This window comes from Rhodnius prolixus, unplaced genomic scaffold (genome assembly GCF_049639745.1).
Source record: "Rhodnius prolixus isolate KJV_2025 unplaced genomic scaffold, Rpr scaffold_4, whole genome shotgun sequence".
In the NCBI taxonomy this organism is placed as follows: Eukaryota; Metazoa; Arthropoda; class Insecta; order Hemiptera; family Reduviidae; genus Rhodnius; species Rhodnius prolixus.
The window spans coordinates 49705337-49721132 of record NW_027411614.1 but is presented as its reverse complement, the minus strand read 5'-3'; the positions used below and the strand labels follow the sequence as shown (position 1 = coordinate 49721132).

The 15796-nt window shown below is 37.4% G+C and overlaps 1 protein-coding gene across 6 annotated transcripts in view; it reads right to left on the bottom strand.

Annotated features, from left to right (window-relative positions):
- Nucleotides 1-15796, bottom strand: part of ome (dipeptidyl peptidase 4 omega) — a 742318-nt gene that overhangs the window by 96836 nt on the left and 629686 nt on the right. Inside the window, exon 1 of one of the 6 annotated variants that reach the window (XM_074132451.1) lies at nt 8221-8463. The exons of the other annotated variants lie outside the window; for them this stretch is intronic. Coding sequence (XP_073988552.1) covers nt 8221-8265 — 45 coding nt within the window. The 5' untranslated portion in view covers nt 8266-8463. Of the gene's footprint in view, nt 1-8220; nt 8464-15796 lie in introns of those variants that run through there. 6 annotated transcript variants of the gene reach the window in all.

Below are 15796 nucleotides of genomic sequence, written 5' to 3'. Positions count from 1 at the left end.
ATCAAACGAGATGATTAAAGCGACCTAAATTTATTGATTTAATATTTACCTACTCTCCTACTCTAGAAAGAGGAAATATTGCAATCGTCTTCGATTTGAATATATCAACGGAAATACTCTGGGCACTAAAAGTGATTTGTACAAATCGATTCGTGTGTGGTGTGGTGAGTTAATATGATCAGCCTAACTCGAAAATATGGAGAAATCGAGGTAATCTAAATCGATCCATCGTTGGATGCGTCGATAAGGTTTTGATTAAATCGTTTCCCTAATAGTCCTAATTTAAAGAAAGGATAATTCATAATTTTAAAACAGTTCTGAATGGTGCGTTAAGCTACCATTAAAGGCGAGCAACTCCAGTGAAATGTACGACGCTATTTCCAAAGTAATAATAATAATAATAGATCGACAAAAGTCGATCACATCAGCGAACAATCATAATAATTAAAATATGATTAAAGATATAATGAACAAATCAAATGACAAAGCAATAAATTGTACCAAACTATTCAATCAATAGATGCCCCAACAGGAGAGGGAATGGTTGTTACCAGTGTTTTGTTGATGGGTGAAGGTTTGATGGGTACAGATTCATTATGGTTTAGAGAATGAGATTCATTAACTCGTGACGATTATGACGAGCATATCCTTCTCAGGCTGAAACCATCATTCTTATAAGGGGGTAACATCATCAACACAGTCTGGACGGGAATTGCTATTCACATACAAACTATTAATCATTGTACCCCCAGGATGTGATAAGGCTTTGCTGGCTGCTCTAAAGCCTTCTTCCCTCTAGGTTCAGCCCAAGCAGCAAGCGAGCGGGTGATGTGGAATGTCTTTAGTAGTGAAAGTAGTTGTGGGTCCGCCTTCAATAATTTACGTTCATCTCGGTGATGGCATGGGAATACTGATAACCGAGCCTTGTACACTCCTTATTTTCTTATCATTTATGTTTTAGGACATCAGATAGTATGAAGCAATTGAATTTCTTAAAAAAAAAACACTCCAGTTGCTTAGTGTAAGTGTACTAAAATCACGCGTACGAATTTTTGTAGTTTGAAACCCTTTTTACATAAAAATAATCTTAGGTCGAATTCCGGATAGGGGCAGACCTGTTTAGTGATTACGCTTTAAGTACCCCTCTAATACGGTCCTAATTATCACTTAAGGTCGCGTAAGGTAATCGTAAATTATCCAGCACAGCGAGCCTAACCAAATTTTTCAAAAGAACTTGTGTTCAAAAAAAAAAAAAAAAAAAAACCATGACCCGGCCGCGTGTTGTACGTGAATACGTTCACGTAACGGGTTATATTTTTTATATAAAATATTTTTATTTATGTATTTAGGATGAAATCAAGGAAACAAATCGACGATCGAACACAATCTATGCCTATACAGTCCGTTGTCGATGTAGAAGCGATTTCATCAACCACTTGCATAATTTCAACCGCCCCAGCTGCAGATGTACTGGACACCGTCGTTGATCCGCTCGGCCGCATTCATTCTTTTACGTTCCCGGAACAGCTTGACTCGGTCATATGGTGTTTTATTATTACCATTCGATTGTTCTTGAGAAGCCCTTTCCAACCGTATACGATCTATGTATTTGGTTTTGGATTTTCGACGCGTATAGGCCGACATTATATATTTTTGATATGTTTTTATTCTAACACCTTATTATATTCACTGTCACTATTTTACACTAATGTTTTATATACAATCGATAGATTGTGTCGACAGCTGACGATTAAAACTTAAACGAACATCATAGCTTCTCCGAGTCAAAAGTTATACTAATTGCAAATCTCGACAAACAGCAAAATGATCTCAAAATGGCGGCGCTTCCCCCTTCACCGCACGAGCTGCGTCACAGTCCTCGTTTATCGAAAAGAATTCTTTTATCCTTTAGCTATCCAGTAGACTAATTTAATTTTGGATGTAGACGATAGATTCGAAACTATAATGCCAAACTGTATCCCCCGATTTTGTTATCATTAGGTTTTCCATATGATAGCAAATTTAAAGACGTATTCACGTCAAAACAAGGGAAGCAAAATCACAAACTTTTTCTACCAATTGGGAAGGCTTTCGTCAAGCCGATGAACAGAGTACTGGATGAATTGTTAAAATGAAAACAAAGGTCCCACCGGAAGTGCAAATTATTTCCTTTAGTTTTCTGTTTGACGTCATTCTAGTCGTTCTTAAAATAGAACATATCAACAACACCTAATTGCCAAAACAACTTGATTAAGCCAATTTCCGTGGAGACATCGTTTACTGTCACAGACAGACACACGTAACAATTGGAACGAACAGGAAACGCGCCACCTCAAGGAGATTTATGCTACAAACAGATACTGCAACAAAGAAAATCTGATTACCGTTTACATAACGTTCAAATTTATGCTGGGCTGGCTAAATTAGTAATGGCGTATTAACAAAGGAAAATTACCCAGCTTTCACAGCAAAAGTTATAATTTAGCTCTCTCTGTCTCTCTCCTCAGCTTTCAACTAACAAATCGTTATTTAGCATTTACTGTGCACACCAAAGAGGCGAATGTTAATGTGAGGAGCGAGTGAAAGATGACAGCCACATCAACAGACAACAAAAGCAGCACACATGTAAACAGACGCCTATCAGTTTACAACAATAACAGCAAACTCTCAGGATGGTGGAGTTGTTAAGTGGTAGAGTGACGGAGATGGTTTGTTATCCTCAGGTTGTGTCTAGTAATACATGCTTTGAAAACAACATCTATCCAAGTCCTAGATATACAGCCAACTACCAGAATAGAGACTTCTATCTTGGCCATAACCAACCTTCAGTAAACCAACATTATGGTGGCACCAACTTCATATCGTAGCTGAATTTGAAATCACAAATTAGTTTGCTTGATGTAATTTCAATTTTAATTTTATATTTTCAAATAACTCTAGTAACTTCATACAAAGTGTTCAAAGAGAAGATCAAACAAGAATAAAGTCAATGTGGCCGAATACAAAGCTCTGAACCTCTATTGATGGATGAAAGTTCGAACCCGGTTTGGGAAACAATAATCGAAATTATCCAGCACTGCGAGCCTAACCATATTTTTCAAAAGAACTCGTGTTCACCAACGTGGGAAGCACAAACTTTACGAGGGGCGAGCGTTGGTCTAGTGGTCAAGAGAATGGCTTCGTGAGCTGAAGAATGCCAGTTCGAATCCCGCGTATGACTACTTTTTATTTGTTAGAAAAAAATTGTTTACAGCAAATTATGAGCTTCAGCCCCCCCCACAACGACACCTAATTAGTAGTTGAAGACGTTAAGCCCTGCCTGAAAAAATTGGCGATTACTTTACATTACTCAAACTTTTACCAATCGCAAGGCTTTCGTCAAGCCGATGCACTAAAAAACAAAATGGCGAGTCACGGTATTTACTTGAACTCATTTTGTGCCATTTTTGCTTGTTTTACAGTATTGTTTCGTTTTCCAATCTATTAATGTTTAATCTCTTACGAACAGGATCAGCTCAATGACAGAACTTGGGTTCGAGCCCAACTTGCAGCCCTTAGATTTTTCTCTTCCTAGGGACTCTTACAAATTACTGACCGGTGATTGACAATATAGTCTTACGAGAGAACATTTTCGTTAATTGGACATCAGCAACAGTTCACCAATATGAGTCATGCTATTGGCTTTTTTGTTCGCTACATAAACACACCGATGATTTGAGTCACTCCATACGCGGCATACGTGTCTCAAATAGATAAGAAAAACCAACCAACCAGTTGTGGCTGGGGATTCATTAATAAAAAGAACTACGTGATGAATAAGGCCGCGCGAAGGGCTTAAGAAGACCGCATGAGTCCTTAAGGGCATTCTTTCCCTAATCACCAGTTTATAAAATATGCGGTCTCATCAAAAACCTCATCTTCTAAAACATTGGTAAAATGAACTAGGATTAATTGACAATAATAAAATCAATAGGTTCACTGTTCTATGATTCCATTATACTGTGAACTTTTCTAGTAATGACTCAGATTATAGATACAGCCTAACCGCATCTGTATAATATTATAATTTAATGCATTATATAATTATTAATAAATAACAGCTCTTTAGGTGGACAAAAAAATTAGATTTATTTTTTAAGAAATATAAGCCTGGATTTAATATAAATAAACTACTATTGCAACATTTATACTGACATTTTAATAAAGAAATAACGATATAAAATATTAAGTCTATTTTAGTCTAGGGCAAAAAAAAAAAAATTATAAAATTTGATTATACCTAGAAAATAAATAAAATATCTAAAACAGAATCGACGGTTTAAATATAGCGTCAGAGGTCAGGATTAAAGTAATCATCCATTCGTAGCGTTATTATTTTTTTAATATCGCTAATTAATATTTTAAAAAACCAATTAAAATTCAATTTTCTGTCACTAAATACTAGGTAAAGGGTTACTGTGGTCGTGTTGAATAATCGAATATCTAATCTGAATGTATCGTTTTTCTGAGAATTTTATTGAAAATGATTTTTGCGGGAAGTTCTGGGATAAAGCGAGACTTCCCTCAGAGTGTTGCACAGATTTAGGAGGATTAAGCCACGTTAACAACTTGAATAAAGTTTATTCAAGTTTTTAGTTCAATAAATAAAGCATGCTATCATTTATTGGAACAGACAAATGTTTAAGTTTTGGGGGCCAGTCATTGCGCAGGGCAACAATGAGGGACTAAATAGTGAAGCAGAGCCTAGATCTAGAGAACAGTGATTAGAGCAAGCACGGTTTCTAGTCATCAGTTTCCAGTGTAGCCAAGCTGAGGTAACTGACTTAATAGAGGCAAGTTTCTGCCACTCTTTGGGTCCTCGCTGAAAGAGCAGGATAGATAGATGGATGGAGAGAGGATGCTCACGACTAATACCTTCATGGGTGAGTGGAGTATATATCTAGCAGAAAGGCGAATAGCAATGTTGGGTAGAAGCGCCTATGCATCTCCTTACAGTGGTGTCAGCTGGGGCCCCGGATCGTGCCTCACGATGTCACGATTCCCTACTAAAAGTAGAGAAGTTGTAGAGTTTTAGAGCAGAGAGGATGGTTCTTCTGTAGTCCAGGACAGCCCAAGGGCCTAGGTGGGGGGCAGAAAGGAGGTGAATAGTAAAAGATCTTCTAGTTCACTATGAGAGTTAGGGGGGGTCTACCTCTGGGAGTCACTTCCACCCAGTCCTCTCTCTCTATCAGCTCCTTCTATCTAAAGAAGACCTATTGCCTAGCCTGTCTATAGGATAGACAGGAGGTAAAGATGAGATCCTGAAGGTTAGAAAAGGTTAACCTTCTGGGCACTGTACGAACATTTTAATGAAATTGTCAACCCGTGAGAAATTGCCAGGATCATCCTGCCGCACTCTACCTCACACCTTACAGACTATCCTCCTCTCCAAGTGGACCCCCAACTTTGTTTGGCCTTCAGAAAAATAAAACAATATTAAGTTTGCCAAAATTTAATGGTAGATAATTTACATAGTTTAAATCTGGCGCGAACATCTAACATCTATTATTTCGAAATTCTTTTACATTTCCTTCGTCCTCGGGATTTCATTTCATATTAAATTATAGCTAAGATCTTTACAGGGATACGTACTCTCCTGCCCCTCCCTACAGAAACTCCCCTAAAACGAATATTTTTTGGAAATTATAATAAAAACAAAAATCCTAAATCCTAAATTGTGTAACTTAAATTGGAAGTTCACGAAAATGCTCAGAAGCTTACAGTAAAGAGGAACTTCCGGTACAGTGATTTTGAAAAGGAAGAGATTCCAGAATGGGACACAATCCTAATAATGAAGTTTCAACTTCCTGCAATTAAACGTTTGGACACATTTCGACCCCAAACGCACGCACAGATTTTATTTTCTAAAAACCACTTTTTATTATTATTTTTTTTTGAACTCCGGAAACAGTAAAGCGGATATTTTTGGTTCCGCGATCTCCAAATACCGATAATTAGACACGATCTCAACACTAATCTCAGTGAGAAAGTAAAATTTAAAGTCAACCATTTTTCTTTCTCCTTTTTACCATTTCTAAGAATTCTACTTTCCCAAAGGAAATTTTATGCAGATGTTGTGGTAAGTGATGCTCAATATTATGAGCTATGAGCAATAAACATTAGGGCAGAGGCGGGCGGGACCAGAAGTACCGGCGCAATTGTATTGCTCTTTCTCAGCCTAAGATTTATTTATTTACCTCTATATTACCTAGCTGTATACAGGAACAGAAACCGGATGAAGGTACTAAGGTTGGCAATACATCTTGTTGGTAATACTGCTAGATTTTACTCTATATATTTACGGAATTTCCTAACCTGTTTCTACCATCATAGCGCACATTTTCATGCGGATATTCTCTCAACTTACATCTATTTCAACTTCAGGTACGTGATTATGGGTTTGTTGTTTTATATACTTACGAGTATATCCGGTTTGTAACTATTTCCCCTTAACTCCGGGTAAGGCAGTTTTTTTGTTTTGTTTTTTGGTAAGCGGGATATGCTGCGTTTGCGATCTAATATAGATCTAGCTTGCCGCTGCAGCTAGATCAATCTACAGCAACACTCCCAGATGAAAGAACTCACTCAGAAACTGTAGGGAAGTTCCAGGAAGAACGGTGAGGGTCATTAATTAAGGATAACCAACCCCTGGGGCACAGCACTCGTCATACCGCCCCCAAAACTATTCAGAAGTTCTAATGTGGGTTGTTATGAAAAGAAAGCTATCCAATTCAGCTCTCTCTAATAATAATAATAATAATAATAATAGTAATAATAATAGGGAAGGGATTAGCTATGTGGTTAGCATACTGGACTCCCACGCGGAGGTCCCGGGTTCGAATCCAGCAGCTGACCCTTAGATTTTCTCTTCCTAGGAGCTTCTTACAGCTCACTGTCCGGTGATGGACAGTGTTGTCTGTAACGAGAGAACACTGTCCGGAGGCCGGCAGTGCACTGAAAAAAGCTCCGGGCGCCAATAACCTTAGATGTTGACGCGCCATAAATCATTAAAAATAATAATAATAATAATATTCTTCACGTATTTCCCAAAGACAGCACCCTAAATTAGGTGGGTTCTACAGAGATTATAACACCCCTGGTCCCATTGTATCCTGCTGACCAAGAAAAGCGACACAGATTTAGGCAAAGCTGAGTTCCCGTAGTAGATTTAATCAGCCCTAATTTCGTTACTCATAGACACGATGTGCTCAAGAAAATATCTTTGCAGATAGTTTTGAAAGAAGATTGGGTCACTTGGAGATGAGCAGAGATAATATGCGAAACCCCTAAGGCATTACACAACGAGCTACAGAGAGACCAATAAATTTTCTTGGGCCTCAGTGCCCAGGACTGTCCTGTTTTAATCGTGCATCAACCGGGTGGCCGCCCCTCTAAATTTCCAGGGTCTGATTACATGAGCTGTGACATGATTGATTAAATCATGATTTTAATCAAGAGATTTTTTTTTTTGTAAAAAAAAGTTATTTGTTTACCTTTTGTATCTATCTTTAGCAAATACGAGATCTTTACAAGTATCCCAAATTAATATTCAATCTGAATGCCACGCAAATTGCACTCCAAACGCCTTTATGGTTTAATTGTTAATTGTCAATGCTATGTAAACAATAAACTGTTTCCATTTTTAATAGTTTAACCAAAAAATCCGATTTCATTGACTTTTTTGAATTGTTGTTTTAAATTCGGCTCCAATATCTTCCTTTGTTTTTTAATAGGGTTAATTTAATTGTTGGTTTCAGTGAGGCCCTAAGAGAGCTGTGACGTCACTCTACCTTGAATCTATTCAGAAGAAATTCTATGTTTCAAAACAAGGTAATTATGCAACCTGTTGAAGGAGAAAGTCACGTGTTTGTTTACGTCAGATTGTTTTTTTTTTTTTTTTTTTTTTTTTTTGAGGAGGGGCTTCACGACACTTAAACTTAATAATATAAATATCATGCAGAGAAATCTAAGAAGAAAGCAGAATGAATATGATACTTGCAAATGAAAGGTAATACTTGTAAATATTGAAGTTAAATAAAAGGTTTCCATGAGCGTATGATAAATACTGAGCGCTAGGCGACTTTCAGGAGACGCGGATATATTTCTAAGGTTAATTTTGAAACCACATGCAAACAACACATTGAAAATGAATTGCTTTCACAACCGAGAAGAAATATTTACCGCTTGACATTTCCAAGTGTTACTCGGCTCGTTGGACTCTCTCATGGTGAGGCCTTTGCTAAACAACTGTTTTGGAAGACGATGTGCAAGTTCCTAGTGGAGGTAGCAGGAGCAGCTGCAAGAAGAAGAAGAAGAAGAACCCATAAACTGTAGGAACACTCGCTGAGGCGCGTACTGAGGACAGACTCACTTCTAGCATATACACACAGCATCCAACCATTAAGATCTCCAGCATTCCACTAAGGTCAGCATTCCTCCTTCTGTTCTTCCCTTCCATACGGATGATTAACCCCCCACCTCGCTCCCTCAGGCTCAGAGAGAGACAGAGAGTGGTGTACCTCTCTAAAAACGTGAGTCCAGTACCGACTATAACCGTGCGATAACCTTCAGCCGCTTAATTAATGTTCCTCTCCAACTCTGTTTTACCTGTTCGAACTATAACCTTTTCACCATTTCTATATGCTCACATAAAAACTAAACTAAAATACAAACTTATATAACTTTCCTTAACTCCCAACTATTCAATACAATTCTAATTTTACAACTTTCTTCAAACTTTGTATTAAATTGAACTAATATTTATCCTTAACTACAAGAAACAATAACAATTCCAGAACAGTAAAATGTAATTTAAAAAACAAATTTACAAAAACACAAATCCGCCAAAAAACCATATTACTTTTTTGTAATTTATAATTAACGTATAATCATACGGCATAGAAGTGTGGGGATCGACCAACCCGTTCCGATTCTCACTACGCCTCCAGACATTACAGTCCAAAAAATACTTCGAAAACTTCTTAACGCTCCGTTCTATATTGCTAATCTCAACATTCATACTGATCTCAAAATCCCTTTCATTAAAGATTTTGCTAACACTAGGCGCCACGGTAGCCGAGCGGTTAGAGGCGAGACCAGTAAAGCTAATATGTATTGTGGTACTGGGTTCGATTTCCGGTCTTAGGCCTTGCAGTTTATTTAATGGTTAATAAAAGAAATTTACAGAAAAGTACGAGGGTCGTTTGAAAAGTCTGTGCAAAGTCAGAGAGATAGCACCACTGGCGCGTATCGAGGTTATGTTTAGTTAGTAGCATCTCTTGGAAGAACACACACCAGATCGGACTATTTCTTTGTGTTTGGCATTCGTTTGAATCGAGGAAGTCGAGTGATTTTCAAAAAATGGACGAAAAAGAATTTTGTGTGTTGATTAAACACTACTTTATGAAAGGCAAAATGCCTCAGGAGACTAAAGAGAAGCTTGATAAACATTATGGTGACTCTGCACCTTCGATTAGAACAGTTTATAATTGGTTTCAAAATTTTCGGAGTGGCCATATGGGCACAAGTGACGCTGAACGTTCTAGACGCCCTGTTGAGGTTACTACTCCAGAAATCATTGATAAAATCCATGATATGGTGATGGATGACAGAAGAGTGAAGGTGCGTGAGATTGCTAGTGCTGTGGGCATCTCGAATGAACGGGTACATAATATTTTGCATCAACATTTGGACATGACAAAGCTATCCGCAAGATGGGTGCCGCGATTGCTCACGCTTGACCAAAAACTAAATCGTGTGAAGTGTTGCAAGGACGGTTTGCAGCTGTTCCAGAAGAATCCGCAGGACTTTAAGCGTCGTTTCGTCACTGTGGATGAAACATGGATACATCACTACACTCCTGAGACCAAAGAACAATCTAAACAATGGGTTACCAAGGGGGAATCTGCGCCAAAAAAGGCGAAGACCGTTCCTTCGGCCGGAAAGATTATGGCGACTGTTTTTTGGGATTCGCAAGGAATAATCCTCATCGACTATCTGGAAAAGGGTAAAACTATTACAGGTGCATATTATTCATCGTTATTGGACCGTTTGAAAACCGAGCTGCAAGAAAAACGCCCACGATTGGCCCACAAAAAAGTCCTTTTCCATCACGACAACGCACCAGCTCACACCTCAGCAGTTGTGGTCGCAAAATGAATGGAAATAGGGTTCCAACTCGTTTCACATCCCCCCTATTCTCCAGACTTGGCTCCCTCGGACTACTATTTGTTCCCCAATATGAAGAAATGGCTGGCGGGAAAAAGATTTTATTCAAACGAGGAGGTGATTGCAGAAACGAATGGCTATTTTTCAGACTTGGACAAATCCTATTATTCGGAAGGGATCAACAAACTAGAGCAGCGTTGGACGAAGTGTATAAGCGTAAAAGGAGACTATGTTGAAAAATAAAAAAGGTTTACCCCAAAAAATTAAGTAGTTTTTATTTTTGCACGGACTTTTCAAACGACCCTCGTATATTCGCTAGTCGCCTCCGTCCACGACACCTAATTGGTAGTTAGACGTTAAGCCCCGCCTGAAAAAATAGGCGATTACTTTACTTTTACTCTTGCTAACACTCGTTTTCTCAAATTCACTAATACAGCAGCTCATCCCTAAACCTCTCAAAGAACACCTATCTTCCTCCACATTACCAGGTAATCCTCTAAGGAGATTGAAGAGAAGATGGCCTCACGATCTACTCTTATCGTGAGAGCAGTATACAGCAAGAGCACGTTACTGCGAGTGACACCATTGGGTGCCTTCTCCACTCGTGATTTTCACGTAGTTTTTTGCTATCAGGTTCCATATTTGCTTGATGCAACAACCTGTTGCAGTTGTAAATTCCTATAAAAGATTTAAAAATAATAATAATAACGTTTTTCAGGTACATTTAAATATAATTTTGAATACTAATTTTTGCCCTGATGATGTCTGAATTTATTATACTATAAATTTCGAATTTCTTACATTTAAATTTTTAAAAATTCCGAAATGTTAGTGGGAGGGGATCCAACCAATTAATATTAATCCAGCTTGCCATCTCTTTTCTTGATTCCTTCTCTCACAGTATTAGGCTACCTTCCTTCCTCTTACGTCTGCGAACGGAAGTATTGTAACTCGACCGGATTTCCGGAAATGACTATTTCGAGGTTCCCGGCGCAGATGCTAATTGAAAATGTCACAATAAAGTTTTAATGAAGATCGATTGGCCGGAAATACCATTTTACGGAACTAATTTTCCAGTTTCAAATCAAAAAGATTTCCCCACAAAAAGGCTCCAACGACTTTTCTTAACAAGGAAATTTTATTAAGGGCAGCACTTTTGGGGAAGTAGTTCTAGTTTCCTGTAGTATCCGGTAGTAGCAGTGTACTGTTAGGGTGGGTTAAAGGTACCGTCAAAATAGAGATTCAAGAGAATTCTTCTACCGGAAGTCACTCTTTATTCAATGGATAGTTCACTTTAACGAAAATGGTTCCCAAGCTATTTCGTAATCTTCATATTGGTTAAGTTATGACTTCTCCGTTAAATGTTTCCATGTAAAGTATGGTTTTCGAAACAATAATGTTGATTGAGAATTAATTTGGGTCAAATATTCCGAGTTTTAAGAATTTTAATCGAGTTCGAACCCTAACAGGAAGTCAGGTGAGTGGTCCTGCCAGATTTTCCTATTTATTAATTACCAAAAAATATTCAATCATTATCAGCGATAAATAGTTGATAAAACCAAGTATATTGGTTAAATGAAGAAGCCGTGATGCTAAAGTTACAGCTATTGGAATGAGGTCAACTGCGGTCCACCCGAGTTCATCGAGTGAACTTATATTGAGAGTTTCCATAACAATATCTGCCCTAATGACCCTTTCACTGATCATATAAGTACTAATGATAAAGGGTGATCATAAAATATGTGACCAATACAATGTGAAGAAGAGCAACTTAACACGTATAAAAGTTATTGTAGTTATTATATTTATTTACCTTATTTATGATTTTATATAACCTATAATATCGAATGAGATGATCAAATTTTACGATATCATTTAATAAATGTACGTATATTACAGGTTATAAATTTTTTTTATGTATTTAACGATGTTATCCAATCTTTGTAAATAAAGATTATTAAGTGAGAGAAGCTCCTTGTTTTGCTATTAGGGACTCTTCCAAAGTCCCTGCATGTTTGGGCGAACCCATCAACTATGATCTTAGCGAAACTATTTGGGGAAAAAAATTAAGGTTTCTGAGAAAATCTATGGCAGCTTTAGCGAGGAATTTTCCTCGTAAAGTGCCACCTCATTAACTAGTAGAAGCTCTTTTAAATGTGTATAAACTTTTCCTCAGTGGAAATTCTGCTTCTATAGAAAATAGGATGAAAAGTGCCGATTTCATGTGAATTATTCTTAAGTAAAGCTTATATTGTTTTCCCCAATCCAAATCGTTAATATTAATAAATAAAAAAACTAATAAAAATGAAAGAGTAGTTACGTCAGAGAACTGACGAAATAAAGAAATATCCCTCAGACACTCGTTTTGTAGGTTCATATTTCTGCCTGGACGGACCCTAGGGTGGACCCTACACAGGGCGCAAAAAACAAGCCGCCGAAACAACCTTCAGACCCCCCAGGTCTTGTTCCCAGAAATTCTCCCCCTACAGTGTGATCTTTCCTTGCCAATAAATTCGTTTCATCTTTCACCCAGTTCAAACAGAAAATATTCATTTCAAAGCTCAGAAAACACTTCTTCATATTTACCAGTGTTATTTTTGAATAAATTATTTGTCAATAAAAAGCCATGATTTGTAGCAGATTATTTGTTAATAAGAAGCCTTGGTTCTTGGCAGATTATTCGTTAATAAGAGCCTTAGTTCTTAGCAGATTATTTTCTAATAAGAGCCTTGGTTCTTAGTTAACAATCATCTTCTTATTATCTTCCACTAGAATCAACTTTGCTCAGAAAGGCCGGATTTTAGTGTTTAATGTAACAATTTCTTGTTATTCATTCTTTTTGGTGACTGATTTATAGTTTCAATAGGATGAAAAAATAAATGCCATTTCAGTCGAGTAAAATTTATTTTGCCGAGCTTTCGACCTAGGGACTAGGTCATCTTCAGGGCTGTGGAACATATTTACAGATTGTTAACAATGATTCTATTATTTTAATATACATATTCATTTCAATAGAATCATTGATCATTGAGCTCGGCAGAATAAATTTTACTAGACTGAAATGGCATTTATTTTTTGTAACAAATTCTTTTTAATTTTATTTATTTTTTTTAATAATAAATAAAGATTTAAATATTACTTTATTACTTTCTTATTAGCAGGAAGAACAGCGATTGAGTCAAATTACAGAAAGACAAATTAACACCAGAGACTTGTTTAGTGTCAGGCGCTTGGCATTGCCGCTCGCGTAATATTTATTTGAGGAATGACGTAGTTTGCAACACCTGCAAAATGTTGTGTTACACGATTTTGTGGCGGAAGTTCCAAGTTTGGAATCGATGTTCAACGGACATGCGAATGCACAGGAAGTCTTGATTTTTCTAGACAAAGGGGTTCAAAAGTTTGGGAAAGAACGTTAGATCCTTCACATTGGTTTTGAAATCTTGTCAGTTAATATCTTGATTTTGGTGTAATCTGAGTAGCTGTAGCGGCACGTTTTCATCAGTAGTATTCTCCCAGTCGTGTAATTAGGTCAATTGTAAAAGAGGAAATCGTGACTACGGATGGACACTACCTTTCCGGAAAAAAAAAATAGATGTTTTCTACATGAATTTTCATGATTTCCACTGCGGCCATCGAATACCACTAGTTTTCCATCCTGGAGTGGTATCTCCAGTATGGTAATAGTGGTGGAAATTAATTTGAAAAACTGTCTCGTGGTCCTTGGCTAGGTATTCCCGGATGGTGAATGCGTGTATATAGGGGAGCGGCAGGGCTACTCTGCGCGAACTATAGTGAACCCAACAAAGCCCGGCCGCCCTTCGACCTCCGGCTTTGCAGTACTCTCCAGTCTAAATTGGATTTTACGCATAAATACCGCCTCCACCTCTTGTTGATTCCCCTTCCTTTTTTTTTTATTTACAGACTCCCCACAGTTACTATTTTTAAATCTATCCCTCCCTCTTTCTACCTCTGTCACACACACACACCACGAAACATGTATACCTACAGTATTTTTGTTCGCCTAAGCTCCGCCCTTCTCTGGAGCGTTTCATTATTGGTAGCTATGAGAAAACAATAGATCGGGATTACGTGGGAAATCTAAATCTTTTTATAATACCAATGGTGCTTAGTTACAAATAAGCACAGAATACCTCTGAATAAAGCTTACACAGAAATGTAATTTTAATGTAACCAGAGAATAATGAATATATTGTTCATGCTTCATTTAATGGTACTTCTTTTTGTAAAGGAGGAGTGGATACGCTTTTTCCTTCGAAAATGCCACTTTTAGGATATGCTCCTCCCGGGGTTAATAATATTAATAGGGATTAAATAAGTTATGAGGTAATCGAGAATCTGGGACTAATTTGGGAAAAAGCAAGGGGGCAATCCCGGTAAATTTTTGAAATTGAGTTCTCCACAAGAAATATTAATAACCTAAAAGTGGCCTAAGTTTTTGCTGGCTTTCTACTTTAAGTCTCAAAAATTAAAAAATGAATTATTTTGTATGGCTGGTTTCCACTACACAAAAATATAGCCATCTTTAAAGAAAAGGGGGTCTTCTGCATTAAATTTTTGTGGGTAAGGGGGTCATTGTGGTGTAAAAGAAAACTGAAATTGTTGATAAACTTGCAAAGAAAACCCACCAATAGTGGGGGAAAATGGCTAATTAGAAAATTACCACACACACCGATATCAAGTGTACAATTTGCAAAAACAGCACTACAAAAAATGGCCAGACAGATTATAGTAATGGTAATAAAGGAGGATTCTATAAAACTATGGTAGATCAGTTATCTAGACAACCATGGTTTAAGGGGAACTGTCACTAATAAATGGGTTGTTATGAGACAATAAGCAGGCTGAGAGCGAACCACGCGGTGTGTGTGGATAGTATCTTCACAGGATCAACAAAAGGTCCTCTCTCCTCTTTGCGTGGATTTTGCAATGAGGAGGAGGATTTCAAGACAATATAATAATGATATGTCCACGTTATGTAGTAGAAAGGAAACGAATGTTTGACAACTTATACAGGTATTTAGATGCACCATTTCGCTACGAAGTCATAGTATTCTCCACCAACATCTATGTGCTTAAGTCTATAGCAGAGCTAGCACAGAAATATGAATGTATTTAAAAGTTATAGCCGATTAGAATGAATGGAAGAAATTATATTTTAGTGTGGGTACCTACTGAGAACTGACCTTAACTTAGTAGGAAGAGAGTCTGGTCACCGAGAAGGACCAGTCTACAGAAGTGATTTCTCTACGCGTTTTGAAGATCTTCTCAAAAAAACGGCTCTAATGATTCTCATGAAACTTGGTTGATTCGCTGAACAAACACGTCTTTCAAAAGGTCCTCTCCTCTTTGCGTAGATTGCAATGAGGAGGAGGATTTCAAGACAATATAATAATGATATGTCCACGTTATGTAGTATGAAAGGAAACGAATGTTTGACGACATATACAGGTATTTTTAGATGCACCATTTCGCTACGAAAATAGTAATGAAATATGAATGTATTTAAAAGTTATAGCCGATTAGAATGAATGGAAGAAAATGATTAGAGAAGGATTACGGTGATTTT